Source organism: Dendrobates tinctorius, unplaced genomic scaffold (genome assembly GCF_039654945.1).
Source record: "Dendrobates tinctorius isolate UK_male_01 unplaced genomic scaffold, ASM3965494v1 ptg000093l, whole genome shotgun sequence".
NCBI classification, from domain to species: Eukaryota; Metazoa; Chordata; class Amphibia; order Anura; family Dendrobatidae; genus Dendrobates; species Dendrobates tinctorius.
Window position 1 is genome coordinate 1,070,324 of NW_027361761.1, and position 24,392 is coordinate 1,094,715.

The 24,392-nt window shown below is 49.8% G+C and overlaps 2 protein-coding genes across 10 annotated transcripts in view; one reads left to right on the top strand and one right to left on the bottom strand.

Annotated features, from left to right (window-relative positions):
• Positions 1-653: 653 nt before the first annotated feature.
• Positions 654-17,303, bottom strand: INTS9 (integrator complex subunit 9). 2 transcript variants are annotated; one of them, XM_073586345.1, is made up of 17 exons: positions 17,150-17,303; positions 16,623-16,750; positions 10,741-10,801; positions 10,551-10,613; positions 9,817-9,956; positions 7,528-7,614; positions 6,598-6,718; positions 6,099-6,233; positions 5,887-5,998; positions 5,109-5,289; positions 3,841-3,901; positions 3,585-3,756; positions 3,372-3,496; positions 2,906-3,073; positions 2,727-2,825; positions 2,195-2,335; positions 654-1,037 (listed from the first exon to the last, which is right to left on the bottom strand). In XM_073586345.1, exons 1-17 carry the CDS (start codon positions 17,156-17,158, stop codon positions 861-863), a joined length of 1,980 nt encoding a protein of 659 aa, XP_073442446.1. In that variant the 5' UTR covers positions 17,159-17,303; the 3' UTR covers positions 654-860. The 2 variants fall into 2 exon arrangements, with proteins under 2 accessions (XP_073442446.1, XP_073442445.1); XM_073586344.1 differs by lacking the exon at positions 17,150-17,303 and having other exon boundaries at positions 16,623-17,094.
• Positions 17,304-17,445: 142 nt separating this feature from the next.
• Positions 17,446-24,392, top strand: part of HMBOX1 (homeobox containing 1) — a 109,378-nt gene continuing 102,431 nt past the window's right edge. For 2 of the 8 annotated variants that reach the window (XM_073586350.1, XM_073586351.1), the window contains exon 1: positions 17,447-17,626. The gene's annotated coding sequence lies outside the window, so the exon portion shown is untranslated. Of the gene's footprint in view, positions 17,743-24,392 lie in introns of all 8 variants that reach the window. The other 6 variants (XM_073586346.1, XM_073586347.1, XM_073586348.1 and 3 more) reach the window with 4 other exon arrangements.

Genomic DNA, 24,392 nt, shown 5'->3' on the forward strand with positions numbered 1-24,392 from the left:
TCAGAATACCCCCGTAAATCAGCAGGTTTGGATGAGACTGGAGTACAGACAAGATAAAAGAAGTCGCTGCGCTACACAGTAAGAGCGGCAGATTCTGCGGTTCCCGGCGCTCCGGCTGCGGTAGAGGTGTTGGAATTAGGAATTAAAGGGGTTGTCCGGCTGCAGCCCCTTCTGCGTCGGGAGGGGAGCGCCGCTCTTGTGCGCGATTCCTGTTGATTGCCTCATGTCTGTTATTGCAGGTCAGGTCTCTTCGTGTAAGATGGAGCAGCAGTACCGCACACAACCTGTGGGTAAAGGTGGCGCTATTTTAGGTAGAAAGCCGCCCTGCTGCATCACACATTGGGAATTAAATGCGTATATTTTCCCGCAGTGCATCTGCAGTGGGACCCAGGGGCGGCACAAGCGGATTCTGGTGCAGATATCACCCCGTCCATTGCCAAAGGGGAACAGTCAGAAATTTTCGGCACCGTGCTCACTGATCGGTCACAATCTCATCTATATTATACTGCAGGTTTTCTACACACAAATCCACACCAGGTGGGAACCCACACTTAAAGGGACACTCCAAAAGAGAGTCCTAGGGGTTACTCATGGGGGCACCATCATACAACCAGCATCCTGTTCCGTTCCCCTTTAAAAAAAAAAAAAAAGGCTTTAAGAAAAAATAATATTTTATATTTTAAAAAAATGCACATAAACTGAGTAAAAAAAATATTTGACATGTTCTGTACATGAGCGCGGAGTGTAACACTCCCCTAGTATCACTACAGGCCGATGGTCCATCACGGCATCTGATTGTTCTAGTGTGATCACACAACGCCCTCTGCTGGCCACCACTGGCACTGCGGCCACCCCGGCTTCTAGAACTTCTGCAGGAATTTCAAGACCAGGTCCCGGAGTCGGACCCTCAGTCGCTCGTCGTGTTCACAGATTATGTGCGTGGAATCGTCCTCAAACTGGATGAGCGTGTCGGCCTCCTGGAGGTGCACGATGTGGCCTTTACTGGTGTCTTCAATCTTCACGTCGGAGAAACCGTGCTGGGCGAGAGGAAGGAAGGATCAGATAACCGGCCCCGTGATAGAGGAAAAACCAGAGCTAGGCTCGGATACAGCATCTCAGTAACCACTAACATGTACTGAACGACATAACCAAGGCGAAACGGTGTATCCAAACCCATCACGTGTGACACCGTCTGCTGATCTGGTGTAACGAGCCCAATCATGTGCGATACCGGCTGATGAGGAGTTATCCAAGCCAAAATGGTGTACCTAATCCTTTATATATTAGAAAATGTGCTGCTGAAGTGGTGTATCCAAGCCTCTCATGTGCGATACTCTTTCCTAAACCACTGTACCTCATCCCATCACATGCGATACTGCCTCCTAATGGTGATTTCCCCAAAACAGTGGCTGTATAATCTGTATGCAGTGAGCTCCCCCTAGTGGTGACTGTATAAATCTGCATGTAGTGAGCTCCCCCTAGTGCTGGCTGTATAAATCTGCATGTAGTGAGCTCCCCCTAGTGGGGGCTGTATAAATCTGCATGTAGTGAGCTCCCCCTAGTGGGGGCTGTATAAATCTGTCTGTAGTGAGCTCCCACTAGTGGTATCTGTATAAATCCGTATGTACTGAGCTCCCTCTAGTGGTGGCTGTATAGATCTATATGTACTGAGCTCCCTCTAGTGGTGGCTGTATAGATCTGTAAGTAGAGCGCTCCCCCTAGTGCTGACTGTATAAATCTGTATGTAGTGAGCTCCCCCTAGTGGTGACTGTATAAATCTGTCTGTAGTAAGCTCCCCCTAGTGGTAGCTGTATAAATCCGTATGTACTGAGCTCCCTCTAGTGGTGGCTGTATAAATCTGCATATACTGAGCTCCCCCTAGTGGTGACTGTATAATCTGTATGTAGAGAGCTCCCCCTAGTGGTGATTGTATAAATCTGTATGTAGTGAGCTCCCCCTAGTGGTATCTGTATAAAAATGTATGTACTGAGCTCCCTCTAGTGGCGGCTATATAAATCTGCATGTAGTGAGCTCCCTCCAGTGGTGGTTGTATAAATCTGTATGTAGTGAGCTCCCCCTAGTGGTGCCTGAGGACAACAGATTAGCACTTGTATATGAATTAGTTAATTATGAAATTTATCTCCCCATTCTCTCTGTGATCCGCTATACATGGCAGAGGGGGCGTTTCTCTCACCTTCTCCAGAGTTTGGACAAACTGCTCCACGGGGATGGAACCGCTCAGTAGTGGTTTGTAGAGCTGAGTCTCGGGAGTCTCCTCCGTTGCTCGCTTCCGCTTCTTGTTAGACTGGGCAGGTGCGGAGGGTTTAGGTGGTGGCTGAGGAGAGAAGCAGGATAGTTGCAGATCCCCCATAACGGTGCGTCCTCCACAGATCCCCATAACAGCGCAACATCCACAGATCCCCCATAACAGTGCGTCATCCACAGATCCCCCATAACATTGCATCATCCACAGATCCCCCATAACAGCGCATCATCCACAGGATCCCCCATAACAGTGCATCATCCACAGATCCCCCATAACAGTGCGTCATCCACAGATCCACCATAACAGTGCGTCATCCACAGATCCCCCATAACAATGCGTCATCCACAGATCCACCATAACAGTGCATCATCCACAGATCCCCCATAACAGTGCGTCATCCACAGATCCCCCATAGCAGTGACCGCTGCCATCTTACCCCTACGGACGTATGGCCGCTCACCTGTAGGACATGTTTGTTGTCTTTTGTATACAGAATGGCCGACACTGTTGCGAGGGAAACTCCGGGTTTAATCTCCGTGGGCACCAGCGCCTCCGCCAGCTGCACCGGGGAAGAAAAGGTAATTAGCCACCGAAGTCGGACTTCGAGACCCTCCAGTCAGTCCCCACCCCGTGTCTCACCTCGGGCATGAGCTCTATCTTCTCGTAGCGCCTCCTGAAAGGTAAAGTCAGCACCTCCGCCCGGCGGTAGGACATAGGAGGAGGCAGACAGTCGATCATGAGGTCGGAGCGGTGGGACTGCGATGCCGGGGGCTGGGTGTACTGCTCCGGGCACACGACGTGCAGGGGCTGCAGGGAGACCGGAGGGAAGGCGACTACAGTCAGAACCTCCTGTGCTGATAGTTTGTTACAATGTATCAGGGCAGGTGAATTGTCGGCACCACTCCCTCTTTGACGTCTATCTAGTGCCCTGCTGGGACCTTCCACCTTAAAGGGGGTTAGCACAAAATCAAAACTAGGACAGATGAAAAGTCTCAGGGACCCCTGGAAGTCATGAGTACGTGGGGTCACCAAGGCCCCTGTATGAATGGGGCACAGCTTGCACACGTACGTTGCGCTCCACCCACTCACTAGCCACAAGCCTCACCTGGACTTCCTTGAGAAGTTTTGACACTTGGATGAAATTGAGCCGCGTGTCGATGGGGCAGTAGACGCACTTCATCGCCAGCGGCTGGTACGGAGCCAAGGCATCCAAGTATGAGAAGTCGGGCTCTGCGAAGAGCAAACAGAGCAGATTAAAAAGCAAAAGACGGCGCCACCCAGTGGCGGAGACCTAGAACGAGCTGCGGGAATCACATACCGGTGAAAATGACGGTGTTCAGGCTGGATTTCCCCCACAACTCCATGAAATGAACCACGTCTCCGAAGCGCAGGGTGGGGTGACCCGTGAAGACCACGCACGGCTGCTTGAAGTCGTTGCTGAAGTCGCCGTGGATGCTCGGGTAATGCTTCAGCTTATTGGTCTGGATCAACTGGAAAGAAACGAGAGCAGAAACGCGTTAGCACAGCTGCACGAATTCATATTTTCTATAGCCTTTTGGAGACGGTGGTCTTACCTCGGCGTGGGGGAACGGGGGCTCGGGGAGGTACACCTTTGTCTGTTTGTTGTGACACAGCCTGGGGTGGGAAACAAAAAAAAACTCAACTTACTGGTATCTGCCACCACCTAGTGGCTGTGGTAGTGTACTGCAAAAGACAGACGTCCTGGCCGCAGGGGACAGTTATGGTCAACCCTTGGACGAGGCAGATAACTTTGGCGTTAACCCTCTTGTTGCCAGGGGGCCTCAAGACAATTTTCACATTTAAGGGCCTGCATCATATTCTATACATATATTATTACATCCCTATGTATTAAAAAATCCCACCCAACATAATAATTGGGGGCATTCATTCAAAATCAAAGTAAAAAATTTGGTAAGAAAAAAAAAATTAAATATACAGCTAAACAACATGATAATCGAAGAGAATGTATCGTCTTTTCTATTGGTAAAAGGGGTGATGCCATGAAGAAAAGTTCCTGCATCACCCCATAAGGTCACCAGAGGCTGTACTAGGGCAAGAGGGGACAGTAACACACTGTGATTGGCAAGATGGGTGATGATATGAAGAAAAGCTCCTGTAACATTCTATGGAGGTCAGTGGAGGCTGTAAAGGGCAGCGGTAATAGTAAGAGGAGGGGTGAGAACATGAAGAAAAGCTCCTGTAACATTCTATGGAGGTCAGTGGAGGCTGTAAAGGGCAGCGGTAATAGTAAGAGGAGGGGTGAGAACATGAAGAAAAGCTCCTGTAACATTCTATGGAGGTCAGTGGAGGCTGTAAAGGGCAGCGGTAATAGTAAGAGGAGGGGTGAGAACATGAAGAAAAGCTCCTGTAACATTCTATGGAGGTCACTGCAGGCTGTACAGCGCAGAGTTAATAGTAACAAGAGGGGTGAGAACATGAAGAAAAGTTCCTGTAACCCCCCCATGGGACAGGGGGGCTGAACAGGGAAAGACATGACAGTAACAGGCTAAACTCTTCCTTTCGTCCGTCACGTGGCCCCCTGTGGTGTAACTATAGCGGCTGTACCAGCAGAAGGTCCACGACCCTCTGCACCACGTTCGGTGTAATATCCGAGGTCTGTGGATCTATTGCTCAGGTCTTGTCTCATTCAGGCTCTGCCTGACAGCGTTCAGCACCATTGGCGGTGCCCATGGAGGTTCCCTAGAGTCTGGAGCGCTTCCCCAGGGGTGAGGCCCAAGACCCCATAAACCCTTCATCTACGCCTCTGCCCACCCTCTTCCTGCACAGATGCGCCATCGCTGACCGTTCTCCCGCCACGTACCACTCTGCGAAGATCTGGGAAAACTCCAGGGAGCTGTTGGCCACGGGAGAGATGAAGTAGAAGGGGACGCTGGAGAGCCCGGCCGAGTCGATGTACTGATACAGACACTCCAGGAGGTCGTAGATGACGCCGGAGGGATAACACGGCACCAGCACGTTACCACCATTACGGATCGTCATCGCTGTGGAGAGGCAGAGACAGCGGCACACGCCGGATTACATACTTTGGGTTTTCATTCTAAACCATTTTAGGATCATTTTTGCTACAAACGACTGAAAGAAAAACCTCCTGTTCACAGCTGAGGGTTTGCTGCAATGTATGAAACCTGTGAACACACAAACAGCAGCAGCCCAAGTTTATATACCGGTCTGCAGGTGTGTGAGCAGGACAAGGGTCACGGGTTATCAGGCGGCAAAATTGCATCTTTATGGCCCCAGAACTCGTCTCTCCATGTGCCAAGCTTGTGCTTATGCACAGAAGCCAAGCTATGCTGCAGTGTAAAGTATGGGGGAAGCAGCACCATTCTCTGATGAGGTAACAGATGTATCAGACTAATTTAGATCTCCAACCATGGAGGCGTTACTGATTACAGTTGCGTCCTAATGGATCAGAGCGGCAGTGTAAATCACGATGGACAATAAAATAAATCGGAGCTTAGACACCAACAGACAACGCATACAAGAAGGAGTTTGTGATTAAGGCAGAGACCGGCAATGCTGCACCCGACAGAGAGGAACTAACGAGCAAAGGCAAGAGCCCTAGAACGGGCGACGCTCACCCAGATTACTGCAGAACTCGCCCACCATCCCATCCGGATTGGCAGTGGGAATCTGGGTGAGGCCGGTGAGGATGAGGACGTCGCTGTTCTTAAGGGACGTCTGATCCATTGGCTACAATTCATTTAAAAAAAAAAAAAAATCATGATTAAACAAACAAAAAAAAAAACGCCGACCCCACCGCCTCCTACCCTCCTCTATCTGTAGAGCTCACCTGCGGGTGGGTCGTTAAAAGCGAAGACCCCGACACGTAAGAGACTTTTTCGTAATGAGACTGAATGATCCAATTGGAGCTGCCGAGAGCGTAACCGGAACTGAGCGGCGTCACCTGCACGGCCCCGAAGAGTTCCTGCAAAAAAATTAAAAAAAAAAAAAAAAAAATCAATGGCAGCGCATTATAGCACATCGCCACAAGAGGGCGGCATTACACTGCAGTTTATGGTAAATGCTCTCCACTCTCTTGGCAGCCTCTCCCTGGAAAGGGTTAAACGCATTTCTTCCTATAAAGTCTGCATTATTATTTTTTTATTTTTTTTATTTTTATAGATTTTTATTTCTTGGTAAAAAAAAAAAAAGTCTTTTCGACCCTTACGATGCGCAAGATGAGAAGGAGGGAATGGAGTGCAGCTCTGGAGCACAAAGTGCTGCTCTGACGGGTGAAATCCTGCGCAGGATAAAACGTACAAGGAAGCTTCCCGCTAAGACCTACTCACTATTTTCTGGGAATACCCCACCAGCTGGATCTTGCTGAGTGCCGCGTTCACCTCCTGCATCGTGTAGCACTTTCGCCAAGTGAACACCTCGACAGCGTCCTTCAGAGGGGCCGGCAGCTGCCTGCGGACGACGGGAGGAAGAACGAGGCGCCATTACAAGGGGTAACGGATCAGCTCTCTACTTCTTGTGCTGTTCAATGCAATCTATTGTTCCCTGTTATCAGCCATTCAGGCTGGGACCGTAAAAAAAAAAAAACAAAAAAAAAAAAAACACAAAAACCCTTCATGCTGCCATATAAACAGAAATAAAATTAGAAAAAAATTACGAAAAAAAAATAAAGATAATAAAAATACCAAATTACGTATATTCTAAATATTTTCTTGTGTGTGCTGTACAAGGAACTACGAGAAAAAAAAAGAAAATGAACAGAAAATATGAATTGTATAAAATAAATGCCCTAGTTAAAATGTCTTACTAACAGACAGCGCTGAAAAATATTTGTATCTTCCTAATAAAAATCCCTCGTATAAAAAAAAAAAAAAAAAAAAAAAAAAGACGAAAAAGGATGAAGGAAGACCACAGGGAAAAAAAAAAAACAAAAACAAAAAAAAGGATGAAAGAAATAAAAAGTTTTTTTTTTTAAAAAAAATGGCGAAAGAAGAAAAGGATTAAAAAAAGATGAAAAAGAAAAACAAAACAAGATAAAAAAAAACCTCAACATAAACAAGCTAAAAGAAAAAAAAAAAAAAAAAAAAAAATGAAAATGCTAAAAAAACAAAAACGATGAAAAAGAAGAGGATGAAAAAAGTGATGGAAAAAAAAGGTTTTAAAAGAAATGGAAAAAAAAAAAAAAAAAAAAATCACAGAACACCGGACAATATTAAGGGGTTAAGTCTTGACCTTCCTCCACAGATCCCCCTTCTCTGTACCTCTGGTTGTCCTTGTGCTTCCACATGGCGGCAGACTGCGCCTTCGGGACTCGTTCTATGAAATTCACCAGTTCTTCCATCAGTAATCTGGAAACGGAAGAGAGCGGGTGAGCGAGAGGAGCGCCGCCGTCAGTCACGGAACCTGATTGCTGACAGTTTCCAGCAGAATTGTGAGTGCAGCTCTGGAGGGCTCTGATGACGTCACACACGTTTCCTACCACAGGGGAAGTTAATAGAGTGTCTACTCTCAGATAAAATCATTATGGGGGGGGGGCAACCAGTAGACCCTTAATGATCACTGGATCAGGTTTTGCTGTAATTTAAAGTATTATAATAATGATCAAACCATCGCTGGTCCAGAACTCCAAACCCCCCACTCAAAAAGAAAATAGACATTAAGTTTAAGTTTCATTAAAAAAAAAAAAATCTAAATAAATATATATTTATTTAAACAACACTTTCTTAAACATAAGGTTATACTGTATTATATATATTTTACTTTAATTTTTTTTTTTTTTTTAAATAGTTCACCTGTCAAATCCACATAGTAGCGGATCCTGACACACTTGTAACAACGCTCAGAATAAAAGAGAACTCGGAGGCTTTTACTGCACGATACAGATAAAAAAAAAAATTACTAAAAATAGCATGTTTTTGGCGCTCCCCTTCCCTATAAAAATGAATGAACAGATAATAAGGTATTATTAAATTAAAAAAAATAAATAAATGAATAAAAGGGGAAAAAAAAAAAGATGGAAGTCAATGGAAATATAGAAAAGTTATCGCTCCGGAAGTCAGGCCAAAAAAAAAAAAAAAAGAAAATGACGCTACTGTAACTAATTACAGGGACGCTCCAGCTGTAAAGAGATATTGCCTTATGTGAAGGTGACCTTTGCTCCAGGGGGTCTATGGGTGCCTGTCTAAGTTTGGGCCCCATAATTTGAGCAAACTGGGATTGCTGCATTAGAAATGAGTGTGCATGGGACCGGGACCTGCCCAGCAGAAGCCTACAGGACCGAGACCTGCCCACGGGGCCAGGACCTGCCCAGCAGAAGCCCATGAGACCACGACCTGCCCAGCAGATGCCCACAGGAGCGGGACCTGCCCATGGCACTGGGACCTGCCCAGCAGATGCCCACATGAGCAGGACCTGCCCACGGGGCCGGGACCTGCCAGCCCATGGGACCACGACCTGCCCAGCAGATGCCCACAGGAGCAGGACCTGCCCACGGGGCCGGGACCTGCCCAGCAGATGCCCACAGGACCGGGACGTGCCCACGGGGCCAGGACCTGCCAGCCCATGGGACCACGACCTGCCCAGCAGATGCCCACAGGAGCAGGACCTGCCCACGGGGCCGGGACCTGCCCAGCAGATGCCCACAGGAGCAGGACCTGCCCACGGGGCCGGGACCTGCCCAGCAGATGCCCACAGGAGCAGGACCTGCCCACGGGGCCGGGACCTGCCCAGCAGATGCCCACAGGACCGGGACGTGCCCACGGGGCCAGGACCTGCCCAGCAGAAGCCCATGGGACCACGACCTGCCCAGCAGATGCCCACAGGAGCGGGACCTGCCCATGGCACTGGGACCTGCCCAGCAGATGCCCACAGGAGCAGGACCTGCCCACGGGGCCGGGACCTGCCCAGCAGATGCCCACAGGACCGGGACGTGCCCACGGGGCCAGGACCTGCCCAGCAGAAGCCCATGGGACCACGACCTGCCCAGCAGATGCCCACAGGAGCGGGACCTGCCCAGCAGATGCCCACAGGAGCGGGACCTGCCCAGCAGATGCCCACAGGAGCGGGACCTGCCCACGGGACCGGGACCTGCTCAGCAGATGCCTACAGGACCGGGACCTGCCCACGGGGCCGGGACCTGCCCAGCAGATGCCTACAGGACCGGGACCTGCCCACGGGGCCGGGACCTGCCCAGCAGATGCCTACAGGACCGGGACATGCCCACGGGGCCGGGACCTGCCCAGCAGATGCCTACAGGACCGGGACCTGCCCACGGGGCCAGGACCTGCCCAGCAGATGCCTACAGGACCGGGACCTGCCCACGGGGCCAGGACCTGCCCAGCAGATGCCTACGGGGCCAGGACCTGCCCATGGGACTGGGACCTGCCCAGCAGATGCCCACAGGAGCGGGACCTGCCCAGCAGATGGTCATGGGTCCACCATCAAATGGGTCAAGAACAGGCACCCCGTATATCTTCTGCTGTACCCCCATCTTGTATCAGTCTCTGACAGGTAACACGTCACCCCCACCAGGACACACTGCGGTATTTTACCTGCCGATCTGCACTGTGGGCTCGGTGGCGTACACGGTGCCTGTAAATCCGGTGTGCTCGGTGATGTACGGCAGGGCCATCATACAGTGATAGTTAGAGATTAGGATCACATCTACAGTAGACAGATCTATGAGCTGCGTCTGAAAGCAAAGAGCAGAATATTAAACACCGAGTCTGCAGGGCCCGGCCTCTCCCGGCAGCCGAGGGCAGCGCCACCCCACCCAGACGGGAGGACATCCATAATACAGACACCATCAGCGCCCGATACACAAGGTCATCCCAAATGTGCCAACGGTATATGGAGGGGAGGGGGGCGCTAATTACTGCAGCACTATATGGCTATAATACACGGCCCGGGCACGAGACACAGGGCAGGCATAACTGACCCAGGGGGTGGCAGATGGTGCGGGGTCACAGATGCTACAACTACAAGACGATAAGGTTTATAAAGGGTTAATCACGTCACTAAGTTCTGTAACTTTCTAGCACTTCGCTCATCATTTTCATGTCCTCCGCTTGCTGTCAGTGAATAGGAACAACCTCCTTTACCTCTAGAAGCAAAATACGGCCTCACTCCACCTGCTCTAAATAAGCCCAACTGATGCAGGAGCACAGGGCGTTACAGTGTGTCAGCGCAGCACCGTGTCACAGCTCTATTAGATACGGCTGGGTGCATGTTTCTGAAACGCGCGTCGGGGGGACACATGTAATATAAAGGCTTATTACACACTTACTTCTGGGAGACAGAATTCGGGCACCGAGTCTACAAATACGCGTCCTGAGCACTCCTTCACCTCCTGCAGAGACAGAACACACCATGACAGCCCCCCCATGTCTCACAGAGGACGTGAACAGCAGCGCAGAGCATTTCAGGAGAGGACTGAACTCTTTTTTTTTTTCTCCCCCCCCCGGCTACTACTTTACCTTCTCTAATTGGGCGTTCCCATCCTTTGAGACCCAGCCGGGCATTTTGGACAGACGAGTGCTGCCGAGAAAAAATAAAAATAAAAAAACAGAATACCCATAATTCATTTCACTTTGATCTGTTCTAACATTTCAAGGGGTTAAATAACAAATTCCGGTTCACACTCTACTCCGGTCACATCCAAAGCTGCACCGTCCGTGGGAGCAGTGAGTGAGCGCCACCCACCGGTCAGACAAATCTCAGTCATAATCTGAAATTTAAAGCTTCCACACTGCACTGCTCTCAAAAAAACTGGAATTCTGGGTGCAGCTTTGGATGTGACTTGAGTAAATAAATAATAAAAAAAAAAAAGATATAAAAAAACATTTAAAATATTAAACGATACAAGAACATTAATTTCTGGAGCTTGTCCCCCGCATACGAAGATTTACCTGGGAGATGGTATGGTAAGCTGGCATTTATCCCCTTAAGCTCCCCTTACATTCACAGGGTTAAAGGGTTAATTGGTGCCATAATATTATATTAAACCCGTCACCTGTAACTGTAATAACGTCCTGTCTCCGGGAGAGTCTGTCTCTCTCGCAGACGTGTGATTTACGGTCAGGGTGAAGGCGTGATTGATGAGCAGCCGCACGGCTCCTATATAAGAGCTCAGATGCAGCTTCTTAAAGGGACGGCGCCACCAAAAGCACGGAGACATATATGGAAAATGTGTCTTGCTGGATTTCCCGTCTGTGACTCCCATAGAGCTGTGTGACAACCACTGAGGAAGCACTAATGGCAGCCATATTCGTTGTTGCAACCCAGCTTTCCCAGACTCCTGCACATCAACCGTCTACTAGGACAGAGATGCAATTCACAGCAGACAGATTTTCAATTTAGGACTGGAAAAAGAGCTGTGCAATAATCTGTAGGAGGGACCTAATGGCAGTCATCCAGCTTTCCTAGGATCCTGAACTGTCAATCTGTCTGATATCACAGACACTGCTCACTAGGCAGATTTGCCATTCAGGACTCCAGGAAAGCAGACACATTGGAAGCTTCTCCATTCGGTAGATTTCTTTTTAGCAAAGCTAGTTGTCACCCAGCTTTTCCAGGACCCAAATAGGAATATCAGTATAATAAAGCATAAAAAAGTCAGGTAACTAAACAGATTTGCCACTCAGGACTCAAGGAAAGTGATATAATATTCCCTACAGGTGCACTGGTATTATTTGTCACCCAGCTTTCCAAGAATCCTAAACAGAGATTCATCTTACTAGGCAGATTTGGCAATCAGAACACCAGGAAAGCTGTGTTATAATCCCATTGGCAGCCACACTGGATGTCACCCAGCTTTGCCTCTCCAGTGAAGCTGCAAGCTTTATGGGCATTGTTAGTCATCACCCAGCTTTCCAAGACTCCTCCTCATTGTAGCTATAATAAAAGCCATATTGATAGTCACCCAGCTTTTCCAGACTCCTGAACATTAAACCTGTCCAGTAAAGCACAGATACTAGAAATCTCACTAGATCGTCCTCCTTCACCATCTGTACGGGGGGCACAATGTAATCAGGGGGTAACGTCCTCCTGGAATCATCAGACGCAGATAGAGAAGTGCGATCCGTCACTGCACAGAACACGTCTCCTCCAGAGCCCAGTGGTGGCAGCTTTACACCACTCCATCCGACACTCAGCATTGTGCTTGGTGATGTACGGCTGCAGGCAGCTGCTTGGCCATAAACCTTCCCGTGGGGGCGCAGGGTTTATACTTATACCACAGGAGGTCTGGACTCTGCAAGTATGGAGTCAGCAGAGTGGTGGTGACTTTTCTGCCCCCCGCTCGGCAACGTTACAGGGTCTCCACTTTGTTTGGTTCCTTACACTTTCCAATAATATCACTCACAGGTGATGGGGAAGATTCAGGATGAGGGGCCGGATGATATGAGCCGATCCTCTATATAGAGCATACATGTGACGGGGGCTGTGATGGGCCGGATGTTATGGGCCGTCCCACCATATAGAGCAAAAATGTGTCGGGGGCTGTGAGGGGCCGGATATTATGGGCCGTTCCTCCATATAGAGCATACATGTGTCGAGGGGCTGTGAGGGGCCGGATGTTATGGGCCGTTCCACCATATAGAGCATACATGTGTCGGGGGCTGTGAGGGGCCGGATATTATGGGCTGTTCCTCCATATAGAGCATACATGTGTCGGGGGCTGTGAGGGGCCGGATATTATGGGCCGTTCCTCCATATAGAGCATACATGTGTAGGGGGCTGTGAGGGGCCGGATGTTATGGGCCGTTCCTCCATATAGAGCATACATGTGTCGAGGGGCTGTGAGGGGCCGGATGTTATGGGCCGTTCCACCATATAGAGCATACAAGTGTCGAGGGGCTGTGAGGGGCCGGATGTTATGGGCCGTTCCTCCATATAGAGCATACATGTGTAGGGGGCTGTGAGGGGCCGGATGTTATGATCATACATGTGTCGGAGGCTGTGAGGGGCCGGATGTTATGGGCCGTTCCTCCATATAGAGCATACATGTGTCGGGGGGCTGTGAGGGGCCGGATGATATGGGCCATTCCTCCATATAGAGCATACGTGTCGGGGGCAGTGAGGGGCCGGATGTTATGATCATACATGTGTCGGGGGCTGTGAGGGGATGTTTTGAGTTGTTCCTCCATATAGAGCATACATGTGTTGGGGGCCGGATGTTATGGGCCGTTCCTCCATATAGAGCATACGTGTCGGGGGCTGTGAGGGGCCGGATGTTATGGGCCGTTCCTCCATATAGAGCATACGTGTGTCGAAGGGCTGGATGTTATGGGCCGCTCCTCCATATAGAGCATACATGTGTCGGGGGCTGTGCGGGGCCGGATGTTATGATCATACATGTGTCGGGGGCTGTGAGGGGCCGGATGTTATGGGCCGTTCCTCCATATAGAGCATACGTGTCGGGGGCTGTGAGGGGCCGGATGTTATGATCATACATGTGTCGGGGGCTGTGAGGGGCCGTTCCTCCATATAGAGCATACGTGTCGGGGGCTGTGAGGGGCCGGATGTTATGGGCCGTTCCTCCATATAGAGCATACATGTGTCGGGGGCTGTGAGGGGCCGGATGTTATGGGCCGTTCCTCCATATAGAGCATACATGTGTCGAGGGGCTGTGAGGGGCCGGATGTTATGGGCCGCTCCTCCATATAGAGCATACATGTGTCGGGGGCTGTGCGGGGCCGGATGTTATGATCATACATGTGTCGGGGGCTGTGAGGGGCTGGATGTTATGAGCCGTTCCTCCATATAGAGCATACATGTGTAGGGGGCTGTGAGGGGCCGGATGTTATGGGCCGTTCCTCCATATAGAGCATACGTGTCGGGGGCTGTGAGGGGCCGGATGTTATGGGCCGTTCCTCCATATAGAGCATACATGTGTAGGGGGCTGTGAGGGGCCGGATGTTATGGGCCGTTCCTCCATATAGAGCATACGTGTCGGGGGCTGTGAGGGGCCGGATGTTATGGGCCGTTCCTCCATATAGAGCATACATGTGTCGAGGGGCTGTGAGGGGCCGGATGTTATGGGCCGCTCCTCCATATAGAGCATACATGTGTCGGGGGCTGTGAGGGGCCGGACGTTATGATCATACATGTGTCGGGGGCTGTGAGGGGCCGGACGTTATGATCATACATGTGTCGGGGGCTGTGAGGGGCCGGACGTTATGATCATACATGTGTCGGGGGCTGTGAGGGGCCGGACGTTATGATCATACATGTGTCGGGGGCTGTGAGGGGCCGGACGTTATGATCATACATGTGTCGGGGGCTGTGAGGGGCCGGACGTTATGATCATACATGTGTCGGGGGCTGTGAGGGGCCGGACGTTATGATCATACATGTGTCGGGGGCTGTGAGGGGCCGGACGTTATGATCATACATGTGTCGGGGGCTGTGAGGGGCCGGACGTTATGATCATACATGTGTCGGGGGCTGTGAGGGGCCGGACGTTATGATCATACATGTGTCGGGGGCTGTGAGGGGCCGGACGTTATGATCATACATGTGTCGGGGGCTGTGAGGGGCCGGACGTTATGATCATACATGTGTCGGGGGCTGTGAGGGGCCGGACGTTATGATCATACATGTGTCGGGGGCTGTGAGGGGCCGGACGTTATGATCATACATGTGTCGGGGGCTGTGAGGGGCCGGACGTTATGATCATACATGTGTCGGGGGCTGTGAGGGGCCGGACGTTATGATCATACATGTGTCGGGGGCTGTGAGGGGCCGGACGTTATGATCATACATGTGTCGGGGGCTGTGAGGGGCCGGACGTTATGATCATACATGTGTCGGGGGCTGTGAGGGGCCGGACGTTATGATCATACATGTGTCGGGGGCTGTGCGGGGCCGGACGTTATGATCATACATGTGTCGGGGGCTGTGAGGGGCCGGACGTTATGATCATACATGTGTCGGGGGCTGTGAGGGTCCGGACGTTATGATCATACATGTGTCGGGGGCTGTGCGGGGCCGGACGTTATGATCATACATGTGTCGGGGGCCGTGAGGGTCCGGACGTTATGATCATACATGTGTCGGGGGCCGTGAGGGGCCGGACGTTATGATCATACATGTGTCGGGGGCCGTGCGGGGCCGGACGTTATGATCATACATGTGTCGGGGGCCGTGAGGGGCCGGACGTTATGATCATACATGTGTCGGGGGCCGTGAGGGGCCGGACGTTATGATCATACATGTGTCGGGGGCCGTGAGGGGCCGGACGTTATGATCATACATGTGTCGGGGGCCGTGAGGGGCCGGATGTTATGATCATACATGTGTCGGGGGCCGTGAGGGGCCGGATGTTATGATCATACATGTGTCGGGGGCCGTGAGGGGCCGGATGTTATGATCATACATGTGTCGGGGGCCGTGAGGGGCCGGATGTTATGATCATACATGTGTCGGGGGCCGTGCGGGGCCGGATGTTATGATCATACATGTGTCGGGGGCCGTGAGGGGCCGGATGTTATGATCATACATGTGTCGGGGGCCGTGCGGGGCCGGATGTTATGATCATACATGTGTCGGGGGCCGTGAGGGGCCGGATGTTATGATCATACATGTGTCGGGGGCCGTGAGGGGCCGGATGTTATGATCATACATGTGTCGGGGGCCGTGAGGGGCCGGATGTTATGATCATACATGTGTCGGGGGCCGTGAGGGGCCGGATGTTATGATCATACATGTGTCGGGGGCTGTGAGGGGCCGGATGTTATGATCATACATGTGTCGGGGCTGTGAGGGGCCGGATGTTATGATCATACATGTGTCGGGGCTGTGAGGGGCCGGATGTTATGATCATACATGTGTCGGGGGCCGTGAGGGGCCGGATGTTATGATCATACATGTGTCGGGGGCTGTGAGGGGCCGGATGTTATGATCATACATGTGTCGGGGCTGTGAGGGGCCGGATGTTATGATCATACATGTGTCGGGGGCCGTGAGGGGCCGGATGTTATGATCATACATGTGTCGGGGCTGTGAGGGGCCGGATGTTATGATCATACATGTGTCGGGGCTGTGAGGGGCCGGATGTTATGATCATACATGTGTCGGGGCTGTGAGGGGCCGGATGTTATGATCATACATGTGTCGGGGGCTGTGAGGGGCCGGACGTTATGATCATACATGTGTCGGGGGCTGTGAGGGGCCGGACGTTATGATCATACATGTGTCGGGGGCTGTGAGGGGCCGGATGTTATGATCATACATGTGTCGGGGGCTGTGAGGGGCCGGATGTTATGATCATACATGTGTCGGGGCTGTGAGGGGCCGGATGTTATGATCATACATGTGTCGGGGCTGTGAGGGGCCGGACGTGGCCCCCTGGACGTACCTGTGCACCAGCGGCAGGGGCAGGAAGCTGAGGGCCGACGTCATGTCCAGGCCGCAGTCCAGCATCACGGTGGTGGTCTTGAACTTCAGGACGTTGCAGGGCAGGGTGGGGTGTCCGGACAAGCAGTACTGGAAGAGAGGATGGAGGGAGTAGTAGTCCATACAGACATTCAGTTATCTCTGCATTAACCCCTACATCACTGGACCCTGCACACCAGTATACAAGGGGTTAAGCTAATTATCTGGGGGAGGGGGGTGTAAACACCCTGAACAGCTGAGGTGTTGTTACAACCTCATCCACTGTCACACTGTATGCAGGAGAGCTGTGCACTGGTGACATTGCAACGAAGCCTCAGCTGTGATACATCAGCCACAGTGTGCAAGCATCTAACAGGTGTGGGGGAACTACAGGTCTCAGCATGCAGAGCAGGCCAGACTGGGAGCACGCTGGGAGTTGTAGTCCCCCCACCTCAGGCTGCTCACACTCTATATACCGCACACTACTCGGATATTACACGAGCTCCTCACCAGCTTCATTGTGGAGTCTCTTCCTGGCCGCGCACAGCCTGCTGGGAGGTGTAGTTCTCCGCTATGCCGCACGTCACAGTGACGTAGCCGCCGCCCCAGACACGCTCCCCCCCCTCTCTGCTGTCTTCTCCAGTCTATCACTAAGGGGCGGGGTTGTTATGTCTGTCTCGCCGAGCATTGTGGGAGACGTAGTCCTCTCCATGCGCTCCCCTTCAAGCTCCCCGGGGAGAAGTCAGCGGTGTCGGGAACTACAACTCCCAGAGTCCCCGCCGCGGCCGTTCGGCTGAGGAGCTGCGCGGTGCTTGAGTGTCAACATGGCGGTTGGGAGACAGACAAAGACGAGTCAGGCTGGGATGTGAGCGGCGGGGGAGACGCCGGGGGCGAGCTGGGCACGGAGGGCGGGCGGCGTCATCGTCACCACCACCTCGCCGGGAGTGAGTACGGGCTGCCGGGGAGCCGAGCCCGGGGACTGCACAGGTGAGCCCGCCAGTCCGTCCGTGCACAAGTTCCGGCTGGGCAGAGGATACGGGGCGGAATACGGAGCCGGAGCGGAATACGGCACTGCTGTGCACGAGAGAGACACGCACGTGTATGTACGTATATCTATTACTGCCGCCCGTGTGCAGTGCGCCGTGTCCTGTCCGTACAGCTGTGCTCGGTGTGTTATGTGTACAGGTATCCTGTCCCGGTGTACATTGTATCACTGCGTGTATATGTAATGTCTGTGTGGTGTGATGCCATTTATTCCTTGCTGCTTTCCATCTTCTCCCCATCGCTGTCCCTCCTGGTGACTGTCCCGGCTGTATACTGTCAGGCTGTGTATACACCGGACGCTGGGTGGATGTGATGGACCGGAGCCGTCCGTCGTTACTTATGACTGGTCACCGCTGTGTATTGTGTCCGGTGTTGCTGATGTTTATATTCTTCTCATTGACATAAGTATATAAAGGAGAGGATATGGGATGTGTGTACTGGGATTGTATGGTATATAGTATACACTGTGTCATGGAGGATATAGCGTGTACTGGATTGTATGGTATATAGTATACACTGTGTCATGGAGGATATAGCGTGTACTGGGATTGTATGGTATATAGTATACACTGTGTCATGGAGGATATAGCGTGTACTGGATTGTATGGTATATAGTATACACTGTGTCATGGAGGATATAGCGTGTACTGGATTGTATGGTATATAGTATACACTGTGTCATGGAGGATATAGCGTGTACTGGATTGTATGGTATATAGTATACACTGTGTCATGGAGGATATAGCGTGTACTGGATTGTATGGTATATAGTATACACTGTGTCATGGAGGATATAGCGTGTACTGGGATTGTATGGTATATAGTATACACTGTGTCATGGAGGATATAGCGTGTACTGGATTGTATGGTATATAGTATACACTGTGTCATGGAGGATATAGCGTGTACTGGATTGTATGGTATATAGTATACACTGTGTCATGGAGGATATAGCGTGTACTGGGATTGTATGGTATATAGTATACACTGTATCATGAAGGATATAGCGTGTACTGGATTGTATGGTATATAGTATACACTGTGTCATGGAGGATATAGCGTGTACTGGGATTGTATGGTATATAGTATACACTGTGTCATGGAGGATATAGTGTGTACTGGATTGTATGGTATATAGTATACACTGTGTCATGGAGGATATAGTGTGTACTGGATTGTATGGTATATAGTATACACTGTGTCATGGAGGATATAGTGTGTACGGTTGTGGGGGTATTTATGGCGTACGCTGTTGTGGGGGGATATAGTGTAAACTGTTGTTCGGGGATGTATGGCATATGCTGTGTTCTGTTTTACTTCTACATCCTTACACTGATCCTCAGGTGTGGGGCATATCGCGTAGCGCCCTGTCGCGGGGGGGGTTATATGGCGTAGCGCTCTGTCGCGGGGGGGTTATATGGCGTAGCGGCCTGTCAGGGGTGTATATGGTGTAGCGTCGTGTTGCGGGGGAGTATATGGCGTGTGCCGTGTCGGGGGGGGTATATGGCGTAGCACCCTGTCACAGGGGGAGGGGGGGTTATATGGCGTAGCGCCCTGTCGCGGGGGGGTTATATGGCGTAGCGCCCTGTCGCGGGGGGGTTATATGGCGTAGCGCCCTGTCGCGGGGGGGTTATATGGCGTAGCGCTGTGTCGCGGGGGGTATATGACGTAGCGCCCTGTCACGGGGGGAGGTGGGGTTATATGGCGTAGCGCCGTGTCGCGGGGGGATATATGACGTAGCGCCGTGTCGCGGGGGGGGGTATATGGCGTAGCACCCTGTCGCGGGGGGGGTTATATGGCGCAGCGCTGTGTCGCGGGGGGTATATGACGTAGCGCCCTGTCACGGGGGGAGGGGGGGTTATATGGCGTAGCGCCGTGTCGCGGGGGGGTATATGACGTAGCGCCGTGTCGCGGGGGGGGGTATATGGCGTAGAGTTAGGCTGGTTTCTCATTAGCGCTTTTGTGCGCAGCGCATCGTGCGCACCCGTGCGCATGCGCACCTATGTTTAGCGTTTTCGTGCGCATGCGTTTTTTTGTCTTTCGCGCCAGGCGCGCCAGACGCAACATGTTGGATTTTTTGGTGCGCCCTGTCTCGGCAAAAAAACGCATGCGCACGCTTGCGCACGGAATGCGCAAAAAAACACATTGAAGTCTATGGGAACGCATGCGTGCGCATGGTCTTGCGCATGCTTGCGTTTTTTTGCGCATGCGTTTGAGTTAAACAAGTCTAGAATGTTCTCTAGACAATGGAAAAAATGTCACACCTAAAAACGCATGTGCATAAAAAACGCAAACGCATGCAAAAACGCATGTAAAACGCAAGCAACGCTGCGTTTTTTTGACGCATCAGGTGCGCATGACGTTAAAAAAAATGCGCGTTTGTTTTGCGTTTTTCTTTGCGTTTTTTATGCGCCCGATGCGCTGCGCACAAACGCTAATGTGAAACTAGCCTTACAGGTTGTCTTCTACTGTCGCAGTATTAGTATAAGTACCTGCTCTTTGCCCCGGTTTGTGCCACTTTCTGGCTCTTCCAATGAAGCTTTCCTCAGGCCAGTGTTACTGTAGGGAAATGGAGGGCAGTGGGTCAGTGCCGTGAGCTGTGCCCTTCTGTGCACAGTGTGTTGTGTAGGGTATTTATCTTTTATGTGTAGGATGTAGATTTGGCAATGGCAGCTCAGTAATAGTGGGAGGTATATGAGCACTGCCAGTGTTGGTGCACAGGCTTATAATATTGTGTCAGAGGCAGAGTGATCGGCTCTACCGTATGTTATGAATGAGCTTTCTTACAGATGTAGCAGAGCTGAGGGGTCATCAGACACAACTGAACCACCACACAACCAGCTCTCCCCTCTCCTACTGTATCCTCACCCATCCCTGTAGACTGTGAGCCCTCGCGGGCAGGATCCCCTCTCCTTCTGTACTTGTGTGTCCCTTGTCTTACACATGTTTATTGTACTTGTCTATATTTCCCCTTTTCACATGTAAAGCGCCATGGAATAAATGGCGCTATATAAATGCATAATAATAATAATAACTTACCAATGTGTGTTACCTGTGGTTTCCTTTCATACTTATATTATGACTATTTTCTGCTTTGCTACATTCTGTGTAGAAATACATGGTGTCCTTCCAGATCAGGCAGCGATGTTTCCTTTGTGCCCCGGTGGGTTGTATATAGGATCGGTCCACTCCTGTGTTGTGCGTTCTGTACAGCATACACAGGGTTAATACAGTACATGTCCCCTGGGGTGTGAACCATTTCTGGGTGTTTGCTTATTTCTGGGATATTTATAAACATTACACGTTACATTGTATCTGTCACTGTCTTTTCATTGTTATGAAGTTATTAGGCTGTGTCCATATATTGTGTTTTTTCTGCGCTTTTTCAATGCAAATTTTGAGCTGTTTTACATGACCAGCAAAGGCTGAGATTTCAGAAATCTCATGCACACATTGTTTTGTTTTATTGTTTGTTTTTGCCTGACTGAGTTGGAAAACTGCTGCATTTTTTTTTTTTTTTTAAAAACTGCAGCATGTCCCTTCCAGCGTTTTTTTGCAGCTTTTTTGCAGCATTCCCCCCCATAGAAAGCAATGAGAAAGTAAAGAAACGCAGCATAAAACACATGGAATCGGGTTTTGCCCAGTTTATGGTGTTAAGGAAGTTGCATCATTTTCTAGGGGGTGCTAAGCTTTATTTACATGCACCAGAGACAGCAAAAACTCAGCAAAATAAGAAGAAGCTTTGAGCAATAAAAAAAAAAGAAACATGTGAACATAGCCTTAGATAGATCTATATCTGTGCAGTGTGTGGTTTTGTTTAATCATATATCCCAAAGTAGCAGAGCCGAGTCTAACTATTAGGCTGTGTGCCCACGCGTTTTTCGCTTTTTTTTAGCGTTTTTCCCTGCAAAAAAAAACCACTTAAACGCATGCATTAATTATCCCATTATTAGAATGCATTCCGCAATTTTTGTGCCCATGCTGCGTTTTTTTTTCCGCAAAAAAAAAAAACGCATCATGGGAAAAAAACGCAGCATGTTCATTAATTTTGCAGAAAATCTGCGGATTTGCCACTATGTTCGGATGCTCCGGGGGGGAAAAAAAGTGAAAAATCCGTACAAAAAAATGCGCAAAAAAAAGAAAGCGATAAAAACGTGGGAAAAAAATGCGGATTTGCTGTGAAGGAGTCCGGTTTTGCTCAGGAAGATTCTGCTTACGTGGGCACATCGCCTTAAGCTCTCCACCATCCTGATTTTGCCAGCACAATCTGATTCCAACTGATGACACACTCGACTCTGCTACATTCATTCATCTTAAAAATCCCAGTGACGATACGTTCTTGAAAAAACCCAACGGATCTTTTTATTGTTCGTTCGTAGTGAATGTTCGCACTTCCTTCCATTCGCTGGTCGTGTTCAGTTCTACTACATTAGATATACGATTTTGGGGTCTAGTCATTCAATTTATACCAGTTTTAGGCTGGGTTCACACGTAGCGGAACTCTCGCGGAAATTACCGCGAGAATTCCAGAATTCCATTCCGCGGGAAAATCGCATTTTAAATTCCCGCGATTTTACAGCGGAAAAACTAGTTTATAATTTACTGTAAATTATTTCTTCTGACGCGGAGATTCACGCTGCACCCCGTGCCCCGGTGTTTATAATTCGTCTGTACCTGTCCCTTCTGAATTGTAAAGTGCTGCAGAGTATGTTGACGCTATAGAATTAAAATTATTAATGTCGTGATTCCACAAACCTAATCCTAGAAGATACAGCAGATTGTATATAACCTCATGGGGAAAGATTTGTTGTTTGCATTCATTCATTTTTTTTTTTTCCGACTATTTTTGAATTGCACCAAATTCTTTTAATTTGTGCTTTTTTATTTATTTTTTTTTGCCATGATTTTTGCGGAAGATTCTTCGATCGCGACTTTTTTTAACTTTTTTTTTCTTTCTTAACTCCCAACAGCAACCCCTTAATGTTTTTACGTATGCCTGAAACTTTGCAACATTTTAGCGCCACTTTTTCCTGTTTACAAAGGTGTGAAACAAAGTTATAGAGAATCTTATAATTTTGTGAATGATTTTGAAAAACTTGGGTGTCATCAGTGTTTTCCGTCGCTATTTTGCCACCAGTGTCATAAGTGTTTTTTCATTGCCTGATCGCGGACCCATAGTCTTATATTGGACCTATTTCATCCCTGCTGCCGTAAAGAAATGGACATGTGTACAGCACCATAGATTATGAGGTCGCATCCAAGCCTTAGAAAACACTGGTACAACACGGATGTGTGAATGAGGCCTTAATTCCCCTCCTCCTGTCCCCCCACTGGTGATGCAAAACGCTTGTTGGATACAGATAAGGCTGATAACACGGACAGAACGGAGTGTCCCCCTATTGTGAGATACTTAGCCCATCAGCTTCGGTTCGGTTATGTCCAAAGAGACCCTTGGTTTTCACCTGTCCTCCGTTACTTCTGTGTGGCTTTACATTAGGTTGCCCCCTCCACTTTACATTGATGCGCTCAGCGTGTCAGCGGGGCCTTATAGCCACTAGGCGGCTACCATGAGACTGCATATTGTGCACCAGCGTGGTGCAGACAGTTACCTGTACTCACTTATCTCCCCTGCAGATCTAGTATTAACCCCTCGTCCCTGCTCTTCATCTTTTATATATGCAGTCACTTTATCATAGGGAAACATGTCCCTGATTTCTAGAAGCTCAGCTGAGCTGTTGGGGAAAATCCAGCAAAAAATAGAAGTTCAGCTCTGGCGTATAATACAGGATGTAACTCAGGATCAGTAATGTAATGTATGTACACAGTGACTGCACCAGCAGAATAGTGAGTGCAGCTCTGGAGTATAATACAGGATGTAACTCAGGATCAGTAATGTAATGTATGTACACAGTGACTGCACCAGCAGAATAGTGAGTGCAGCTCTGGAGTATAATACAGGATGTAACTCAGGATCAGTAATGTATTGTATGTACACAGTGACTGCACCAGCAGAATAGTGAGTGCAGCTCTGGGGTATAATACAGGAGGTAACTCAGGATCAGTAATGTAATGTCTGTACACAGTGACTGCACCAGCAGAATAGTGAGTGCAGCTCTGGAGTATAATACAGGATGTAACTCGGGATCAGTAATGTCTGTACACAGTGACTGCACCAGCAGAATAGTGAGTGCAGCTCTGGAGTATAATACAGGATGTAACTCAGGATCAGTAATGTATGTACACAGTGACTGCACAAGCAGAATAGTGAGTGCAGCTCTGGCGTATAATACAGGATGTAACTCAGGATCAGTAATGTAATGTATGTACACAGTGACTGCACCAGCAGAATAGTGAGTGCAGCTCTGGGGTATAATGCAGGATGTAACTCAGGATCAGTAATGTAATGTATGTACACAGTGACTGCACAAGCAGAATAGTGAGTGCAGCTCTGGCGTATAATACAGGATGTAACTAAGGATCAGTAATGTAATGTATGTACACAGTGACTGCACAAGCAGAATAGTGAGTGCAGCTCTGGCGTATAATACAGGATGTAACTAAGGATCAGTAATGTAATGTATGTACACAGTGACTGCACCAGCAGAATAGTGAGTGCAGCTCTGGGGTATAATGCAGGATGTAACTCAGGATCAGTAATGTAATGTATGTACACAGTGACTGCACCATCAGAATAGTGAGTGCAGCTCTG

Coding starts and splice junctions, on each gene's coding strand:
- INTS9 (XM_073586344.1), bottom strand. CDS start 16,783: ATGGACTACTACTCCCTCCATCCTCTCTTCCAGTACTGCTTGTCCGGA. Junction 10,802..16,622: donor CCCCTGCCGCTGGTGCACAG/GTACGTCCAGGG, acceptor TTTTCTCGGCAG/CACTCGTCTGTCCAAAATGC. Junction 9,957..10,550: donor CCGAATTCTGTCTCCCAGAA/GTAAGTGTGTAA, acceptor CTTTGCTTTCAG/ACGCAGCTCATAGATCTGTC.